The 9,960-nt window shown below is 45.5% G+C and overlaps 2 protein-coding genes across 2 annotated transcripts; both read right to left on the reverse strand.

The window, feature by feature from the left end:
* Window positions 1-3,669: 3,669 nt before the first annotated feature.
* On the reverse strand, window positions 3,670-4,356 carry HO133_000609 (uncharacterized protein; the record flags this gene model as incomplete). Its single annotated transcript, XM_037291548.1, has 1 exon — window positions 3,670-4,356. One exon carries the CDS (start codon window positions 4,354-4,356, stop codon window positions 3,670-3,672), a length of 687 nt encoding a protein of 228 aa, XP_037151910.1.
* Window positions 4,357-5,270: 914 nt separating this feature from the next.
* HO133_000610 (uncharacterized protein) lies at window positions 5,271-7,259 on the reverse strand (the record flags this gene model as incomplete). The annotated part of the gene is made up of 7 exons (XM_037291549.1): window positions 5,271-5,455; window positions 5,509-6,240; window positions 6,291-6,700; window positions 6,755-6,802; window positions 6,855-6,931; window positions 6,981-7,018; window positions 7,070-7,259. The coding sequence occupies 7 exons, from the start codon at window positions 7,257-7,259 to the stop codon at window positions 5,271-5,273; spliced, it is 1,680 nt and encodes a 559-aa protein (XP_037151911.1).
* Window positions 7,260-9,960: the final 2,701 nt, after the last annotated feature.

Below are 9,960 nucleotides of genomic sequence, written 5' to 3' on the forward strand. Positions count from 1 at the left end.
ATCATACCCCTACACCAAATCACACCCAAATATGGGGTATGATTCGGTAATTTGTCATTGCTTGGGGTATGATTTGGTAAGTTGTCAAAGTGGCCTCAAACTACGAAGGAGATAATCCGCGATCTGGCTTATTCGATCATAGAAAGAAGGGAGTTTCTCCGACCGTATTTGATGAGAACTCTGTCGAAATTTGATGTAGGGGTATGTCGAATTTGGTCCCCACGCTTTCTAGCCACCGTGTTGATTAGCCACCTAATTTGTACTGTATTTAGGACTTGGCCCCGGAGAGGTCTGGAGAATTAATCCATCCGTTCTACACATCATATACCCGATATTCTAACAAATTCTATCAGCCTAAAAACATCAGACGAAAGCCGAGTGGGCGAAATTTCGAGCCCGGGGGTGTCCGCACTTCACGCTGCAGACACCCCTATTCGGGTCCCGTAGGCCCCGTAGGGGCCCGTAGGGCCCCCGAAGGAATAATTCCTAACAATACCACTACGCTGCCGAGGCTGCGCAGCGGGGCGAGGCGGGGTAAGCTTCGGGGGTCAAACCCCGCCCCGTTGCGCAGCGTAAATTATACCACCATCATCAATAATCAAGTCGACGACTACTTCCAGACGCTCAGTAAGTCTACCACTACCATTACCTTCATTAAACCCTCTCATATTTTAAGGCTACTTTGAAAACTTACCAAATCATACCCCAAGCAATGACAAATTACCGAATCATACCCCCAAATCATATTTGGGTGTGATTTGGTGTAGGGGTATGATTCGGTAATTAGGGGTATGATTCGGTAAGGATTCGTACTTTCGGGGTATGATTCGGTAATTTGCCCGAAGTTGGCTCCCGCAGCCCATCATATTCGACATTCCTCTCCTTGTACTTTGGCCAAGGACGCTGATGACAGGAGGAGATCTTGATGCTATCAATGACGTGGGTACTAATGCGCATGGCAAGTTCGTGTGAGCTCACCGAGATAAGATTCATACAATGGTTGGATGTTCGACGATGTCTCAAGGACTCTGAGTTCATCGCGCTACTCTCACTGGGTCTAGTGCCTTCACTAGCCACATATGGGTAGAGCGTATGGCTAGCTTTCGCTTCCGCTTCTCAGAGAATGTGGCCTTCAACGGGGTCTGGTAACCGTCCAGGCGCGCCTGGACGGTGACCCACGCTAAGCCCTACGCTAAGCCCTACCCCCTATCATCAAATATCGAAATTCGATATTTTCGCTTTACAAATAGAAGAATATTATAACAGCACCCTCCGTAGGGCCTTCGTAGGGCCCCCGTAGGGGGCTCGTCATCGAGCCCCGAAGCCAGACACCCCTATTTGGACCTAAATAGGGACCCCCGTAGGGGTATTGCTAACAATTTATAAAAACGCGAAGCGCCGCGAATTTTTCGAGAATATTTATTATAGCGAAAAATTCGAGTTTTGAAAACGATTATCACTACTAAGAGAATGGTTATTAACTTATATTAAATATATTCTCTACACATATAAATTTAGCTAGTGAATACGATAAACTTAAATTTAAAGTGGTCTGATAACCGTTCCGAACGGTTACCCTTAACAAAAATTTAAGCGACTCGAAATTTTCGATTTTTTATTCGAAATTATCGTAGCTATAATTTCGATAATTTCGAATAATAATTTTAAACGATAATTTCGAATGATAATTTCGAACGATAATTTCAAACGATAATTTCAAACGATAATTTTAAACGATAATTTCGAATAATAATTTCGAGATAAAAAAAATTTAAATTCTCTAGAAGTAAATATTAATAACTATTCTATATATTAATATATATATAAAATAAGAATTCTTTTCTTTATTAATATACTTACTTATTTTTATTTATTTTTTATTTTTATTTATTTATTATTTTCTTTTATTTTAATATATATAAAGATACTATAAAATTAAATCTACTTTTTTATTTTTATTTTATTTTTTAAAGCTTTTTTTCTTTATTATATAAAATACTATAATCTATTATATAAAATATTCTATTTTTAAAAATATCTATAATTTATAGATATTATAAACGTTATTTTTTTAAATAAATTTAATAACTTAGTTATTTATTATATTTTTATTATATATTATTTTTTTATAATAAATTTATAAATAATTCGAAAAATTCGAGATTTTTTTATAAAAACTCGAAATTTTCGAAATTTAAAAATATTTTAAAGTCTTCGTTATAACTCTATAATTATCTTAAAATTTTCGAATTAATTCTATTATTATTAATTCGAAATTTTCGTAATAATTCTATTATTAATTAAAAAAATTCGAAAATTTTAAGACTCTAAGAGATAATTCGAAATTTTCGCGATAATTCTATAATAAATTTAAAATAATTTCGAAAATACTATTATTAAATTAAAAATTTCGAAAATTTTAAGACTCTAAAAAATAATTCGAAATTTTCGCGATAATTCTATTATTATTAACTCGAAATTTTCGAGACTTTAAAAGATAATTCGAAATTTTCGCGATAGTTCTATAATTAATTTAAAATAATTTTAAAAATACTATTATTAATTTAAAAATTTCGAAAATTTCGAGACTCTAAAAGATAATTCGAAATTTTCGCGATATTTCTATTATTATTAACTCGAAATTTTCGAGATTGTAAAAGATAATTCGAAATTTTTACGATAGTTCTATAATTAACTTAAAATAATCTTAAAAATACTTCGAAATTTTCGAGATCTTTATAAAGTATTATTAAATATTAAATATTTAATATTTATAAGTTATTTAAATCTTACGCGAAGATTTCGCAATTATAATATAAGCGCGGACGCTATTCTACTTCGGAGTGGCTGACTAAGCCAATGTCCCCCGTCCCGCGCCTGGACGGTTACCAACTCACGGGAATAAGAAGCACCGTAACAGCATTGTACCAGCGCCATATACTCTCCAACAACATTCTCAGCAATTGAATATGTTGGCCACTGCTTCAACTGTCATTGTCACTATCACTGCCTTTATCACCGTACCCTACCGAGAACTCTGGTACTATGTAGTCACCCTCTTTGCAGTTGACGGACTTTTGCGCCATAAGTGATAGTATTGTTTCCCAGTCATCCTCCTGACTGACTAGAGCAGTTGGGATGTTGTGTCTCACCTGTCTTTCGAGACCTTAGATGGATTCGCAAGGTCTTCTCACTATTGGAATTAAGAATGAGGTCAAAATAACCAACACAGATAAAGACAAAAAGATGGCACAGGTCAGGTTGGCGTCGGGAGGAAAGTTGCCCGCTAGCTTCGAACCACATACTAAAGACTTTGGCGGACCCCCTATACGACGTCGACCATATCATTGAAATGACCGACTCATGTCGAAAGAACGTCATTATACGTCACTACCAACCAGCGGACGTAAAATCGATACGAAGATAGAGGGCAAGTGATACGAAGGAAGCGGCCTTCCCACTTTTATTTCTTCACAGACTCCATGCTCTCCCAACTTTTCAACGCCGGTTCCAGCGCCGAGAGAAAACCAAACACCGTGCACGTCAGCAATCGAGGAAAGTGCACCAAGGCCCCCATCCCCTCCCCTCCCCCACGGAAAGAATCGTCCCTTCCCAACCGACTCCTCCTCCCCCCTGCAATTACACCCCAACGACACCACTGCCTCCCCTCTAACACCCATTCCTCTCCCTCAACCCCATCCCCCCGGCATTGATGTACGCCACACTCCCCCCCTCATCGCTATACCTCGAGATGCCAAACCGCAACACCAACTGATCCTGACAGACCAACTGATTGAGGAACAGCAAAGCCGGCTCCTCGCTCCCCACCGCCGGCAACTCGAACGTGCCCACCAGGCTGCCCGTCAGCGGCTCGATGTCGTTCCAGGTGGGCGCATCCCCCAGGGCGAGCGTGTCGACGCGGAACATGTTGATCTGGCCCTGGCCCTGGGCGAAGTAGGCCGACTGGGGCTGGAAGTTGAACTCGAAGCTGAAGGGGCCGGGCCCGCCGCAGGGGAGCCCCGCGAAGGCGACGACGAGGTCTTGCTGGTTGGTGTTGCCGGCGTCCTGGGAGACGTAGAAGGTGAAGGGGATGTGGGCGGAGCGGCGGGACTTGGGTCGGGACCTTGCCTTGCTGCGGGAGGAGAGGCGGCGCGTGCTGTTGGTGGTGCCGTTGGTCAGGTTGCTGTAGTTTGGGATCGTGAGGTCGACCGAGAGGTCGGGAAGATCGGAGTAGATTTGGAAGGCTGAGGTCGGCTCGAAGGTGGAGCAGCCGTTGGCGTCGGTGCTTTGTTGGGCGGTGGTGAGGGAGAGGAGGGTGGAGAGGAGGGGGAGGGTGGTGGTGAGGGAGAAATGCATGTTGGAGGTTTAAAGGGGACTGGGGATGTGGGAATTTGGGTGGCGGGAAGAGGATTCGACGAGTAAAGCTGCCTTTCCGTACTGACAACGAAGGTGAGAAACAGTCATTCCAACGAAAGGACGCGAAACATTCGGGAGGAACGTATATATAATCCAAAGCTGCAACTCAAGTCTCTTCCACAACTTGGCGTGTTGAAATTATGAATGTGGCTTAGAGCCGCCAGAAACCGTTATGAGAAGATTTGAGTCGACTTGACATGGTTTGGACAGCCGCAAGTTCCACCAAATAGACGCCATGAAGCGTCACAAATAATGGCGCGGAACACGCAGGAGTATGATTACCATAGAATGGGGAGCCTAAAGCCGTAAAGCGGTTTGTGACAGTTCACGGTGTAAGTTTCGAAAGCGCCAAAAAAACCCGAGGTGTCGCCCAGCCCTGGAGGTACTAAAAATTGTTGCGGTCGGGCATGAGATTGGGCAGCCAACGAAGTCAGATTGTGAAGTAGCTGAAGGAAAGATGGCCAAATAGAAAAAAGTGACTTTCAAGAATAGAGTGACCTTAAGCCAGTGTGCAAAATGAAACCACCACAGGTGCAAGAACTTCCACCTTCAGCGCCTCCTTCAGCTTTCAAGTGCTCCATCTTCCCCGAGCTATTAAACACTTAGCCACTGAAGGTAATGAGCCGAAAGTATAAAAGTCTCCATCGTGGATCCTCGTACAGAGAGCTGCAGGTGCAACGAGCAACACAAAATCAAGACCTACATAGAAACATGAGATTGGGTGTGACGTGAGTAGTCGGCCTGCTTTGTCAATTGTGATTCGTTCTGACGTCTAGCAATATCGAGAGCAATGTACGCATTTAGACCTGTGTGATTCATCTAGGCAAGCTTCAATACTATCTTCAATGCTGCAATCAGGCATAAGCCTTCGGTCCACGATTCACCATGCGTCCATACCCTTCGCGCTTCGTGAGGGGGACCGTGCCTGTGTAGTTGCCCGTCTGGGTGGTGAAATCTCCTGTCTGGCTCAAGGACGAAATTCTTCCCAGCATCAACTCGACAACTCTATACGCAGCCCCTGGTGTATACCCAGGCAATTCTGGGAAACGTCAGCGGGTTTCCCATTATGTTCAAGAGCGCAGAGTTACATACCGTGTCCTGCCAGGTCAACATGGTAGAAGGTCAAGCCTCGTTCAGTTACCCATTGGCCAAGGTCACCGGCTCCCGCAAGGAAACCCAGATTATACTCCGGATGGTAGGGAACGAAGAAGCTGTTTGACGGCGGGGTCTGAAATCCTTGAAGCCCATTCCACGTCATGTTCTGAAGCGCCAACAGGGTACCATTAATTGGAAGCAAATAATCCAAGCCTCCGACACCAATGATGGTATTGTTTGTGGACTCAATAACATGTGCCAGAACTCCATCTTGAGCTGGCCCCAGTGACTCGTCACCTTGAGAATTGTTGCCGTAAGGACCTTCAAAGACGTTGATGTCTGTGCATTGCATCCAATTTGTGCCCACAGGCGCATTGATAGCGGCTTGCACATCACTGCGGTTGAAGTAAACTTGCGCTCCTGGAGGGAAATAGTCACCTTGGTTGACAATGCCAAGAACGTTGAAAAGGTGAGGGCAAGTGTCGAGGATATGGTAGATGTTGAAACATGGGTTGACTTCAAGCGCCGCAGAAAATACATCGTCGAAGAGGTCACAGTCCAGGGAGCTGTTTTTTGGCAATGGCAACGGACCAGGTGGTGGGAAGGTGAGGTAGGTGTTGATGTAGTCGGTGTATCCGCAAGAGTCGGCACGCGCTTGGGCTGCAGCCATGAAGCTCTCGTTCAGGGCGAACGTGTTTTCCCAATGATTCAGATATGGCACGACGGGTACTAAGACCGAGTCAGCAGAGATGCCCCAAAGCATGATGTGAGCGACCCACCCTCCTGCTGCAGGTCTCCATCACCTAGAATAGGATCATTGATTGCCACTCCCGCAAGATTGTAGTACGTCGTGTCATTGGCATTGATGAAAGCGTCTGCTACGTAAGGTACGTAGTACCCTCCGTAGCTTTCACCCGTGACGTAGACCTTGCTGCCTTGGACTTGAAAATCGTCCACCCAGTTCTTGTAGAATCCCATGAATTGTTGCGCAAGTTCCACCTCATTCACGATGTCTGGGGTTCCTTGGGTAAACCCTACACCCACAGGTTGCTCAACCCAGAGCATGTTCGTCAAATTCACCCAGGTATAGGGGTTTTTGGTAGGAGCAAATGTGCCGGCTTGCCACGTGAAGGGACCATTCTCGGTGAGGAGACCACTGAGGGAGCTGCAGCCAGGGCCACCATTGAACCTAGAAGCGATGGATCAGCAAGCGAACCAGAACGAATGAGCTCGGCTGCCTTACCAGATCACAATCTCGTCTGTAGCAGCTGGGTTTGTGGAGGGAAAGAACCTGTATGTCGATGGTAAGCGTGGTACGAAGCATGTTTTTGGATCAGACACACCAAAAGAAGAGCTTCCGAGTCTCGTTGGCGGCGGACGAGATTGGTACCAATCCAGCATAGGACTCGCCAACATCGAACTGTCTGCCTGTAAGCCTATAGCGCCATTTTACTCTGGATCCAACATACATCAACATCTGGGATCTTTGTACCGTCCACAACAAACTCTGGTGCCTAATTAGCATCTGGCGTGGGATTCACATCTGCGGTGCACTCACTCTGTGTGACGTTGTTCAGGTAGGGCGATGCACGCTTCTGCAGTCGCTCATGGCTATGGGCCGGTGCATTGTGCTGGGCGGCGACTCTAGGCTCTAGGACTCTGTCAACTCGTTTGAAGGCATCGATGGCACCAGAAGCTGCAGCTGATGATGCGCATAGGAACGCCGAGAGATAGAACGCAGCACGCATGATGATGCTAAGGAATACCAATACTTGAAGGCCAGGTACTGTAGAGAAGATATGGATATGAGGATGAGGATACTTGAAGAAGGGTACTCTGGAGGAGTATATGAGGTGGGGGGATACGGCTGGTGTCACTCCAAGATGATGGCAGGGTTTCGCTTCTGACCGTCTTGGCACAGGACATGGTTCCGTGTGATAGCCCGACTCCATAGACGAAGACGCAGCCAAAAAAGGAAGGTACTGCCTTCACGGTCCCATGACCTGCCTGATGTTCCATAGAACTGAATATGTAGTGTTGAATTGATCTCATACTGCGTTTGTTCAGACAGGGACGACTTGTTGTTATTGGAGATCGGACGCTCTATCGCAGATGTCAATGCACCATGACAACATGAGGCACATTCGATTCTCTCCATTAGGAAGGTGTCTCAACCCTGATGCTTGTCTCTCCATTTCCGGGCAACGGCCAGGATTCTGGAATGGACTGGCTCAGACAGAGTGCAGTCTCAGCTTCGACACCGCTCTCTCTGCTGAAACCCGAGGCGCACTGTTACTGATGTGGGCGGCAGGAAGAAGAAAAGAATGAGAGAGCGCGTCCTTACAGTAACGAATTGGAGGCTCTTCGGGCCCTCGGTAGATCTCCGTGCGCCAAGATAATCTTAAAGCCGGCCTAAAGTATAATCCACCCCCATGTAACACACTTTAAAATCCGATAAGTCCGATGCAATACCAAAATGCCTATCTCTCACCAGAATTGTTTGGCAAACTAGTATAATAACACTGGTCTTTTATTGCTATCAAGGCTTCGGGTTCGGAGAGTCTAAATCACTATTTTTGGGGTCTTATCGGCCTACTATGTCTTGAAAAAATCGTTATTACCTCTTCTTCAACTACCTCTGCTTCTACTACCTGTTCTTCTACTAGATTCTTGTCTCTTCTATCTCTTTTACCTCTTCCACCTTGCTGTTATTGCTGTAGTGAAGTCTGCGGTGAAGCCTTTAGTGAAGTCCGCCACTGTGATGGAGGCTTGCATGTCGCGAAATGCATCCCCCATTTACGGTTGGTATGCTGGATTTCTTGACCGATGTTTGCTTTTGTGTTCCTGTCATTGAAAACTCGTCGTTCATGCCATCTCATCGATCTGCAGCGCCGCTTTGTAGAGCCAGTGCTTCTGATTTGCGAGACAGCTTGTCCCTACCTCTATTCATTGCTCCTGGCCATCTCTCTCACTTCCTGGCCTAATATCTGTTCCCTTTTCTGGCAAAGCATCACGCCCTCTGCGGGACAAAATACTGCGCTAGTCGGCCTCATAATTTCGCTCGTCAACTAGCAGTCAATGCAGCTCAACCATCCGCACAGGCAATATCGTCCGTAGAGGGTGCAGGTAAATGCTCCAAATCCGTCTCGGGGCCGTGCAGCCAGTCCATGGAGCCGCAGACTATATCACCCTTACTTTTTCAGGATAATTCAGAACATGACTCAATTTCTTCCACTCAGATCGTTTCCCCCCACCGTCATCAAAAATTTGCCCATATTCTCCTCAAGTTGCTTCGGGTGACGCTGGCTGAACTGTTACAATTCTCGAGGTCATCTTCGTTTCATCAAAAGGAAAGAAGCTTGAAACCAAGTCGGCTTCCTTTGTACTTGGTACCAACGATGGCTTGGATATTATTGTTTCATATCGATTTCGAAAAGCGCGGACCCGATAGAATAGGCTGGATCAGCTTTTCACTTTTCTGCGACTAGGGATGAACCAAGCAAATGTTGGAGTTGGCCATAAGGAGTGGAAATCTACTAATACTTTGGAAACTCTCCTCAACGGAATAAAGGCCGGGGACATCCTGCCCCAAAATGTAAGTGGTAGGACTCAGCGGACGGGATTCTTCTTCAGACATTAGTACGTCCGTGGAGGAGCTCTCGAAAGAGCTCAATGAAATGTGCGACCGCGATGGCTCAAATTGGCCTCTGACCGAATACAGAACTATTATGAAGACACACGGAGACAGTTTGGGAGGAGCACAATATCGCATTTGGAGACTTATCGAATAACACTCCTCCAAAGCCAACTTCGCTTGCCATGATGTTGGGAAGCACAATAGAAAGAAAGACGGGAAGAAAAACGATTCAGGTGATACCGGGAAAGAACGTAAGAGAAAGAAAGTTGTTTCTTATATATCGAAATTTGTCCAATTTTGAAGAAGCCACTGTTCCAAATGAATCTCTCCAGTCATGTCCTAAAGGCCTCCGAACAGCGTTGCCGCTTTGCAGTATCCTTCGTTGAGCAAATTCTCTAGCCTCAAGTTCATTACGTAAACGGGACTGCTCTTCTATACGAATCTTGTACTTGCGCAAAGGATCCAGACCAAAAAGGTGATCTAGCTAGAGCTGTTGTTGCTAGTCTACCTGCAGCACAATGCTTGTTTCTCGCAGCACCAGTACCTTTCGATACCTGGAAGCGCACAACTCATCGCTATTACGATATACAACGGCACGCGTGTAGCCGCGCAAGGACGCAACGCAGTATGATTCGCATACGGTAGATAGCATATGGTGCGCCTTTCCAACTCACCATACATAGCAGCGCGGCAGACGATTAATCACTCAGCCGACAAACACTCTACTATGCGCCAACCAGCATACCATCGTGATACGGTTTAACTTTTTCCATCCGGCCGATAAAGGCAGTCGACACCGTTGATCTCATGCA

Source organism: Letharia lupina (assembly GCF_014066315.1).
Source record: "Letharia lupina isolate WasteWater1 chromosome Unknown contig_11, whole genome shotgun sequence".
Taxonomy (NCBI): Eukaryota; Fungi; Ascomycota; class Lecanoromycetes; order Lecanorales; family Parmeliaceae; genus Letharia; species Letharia lupina.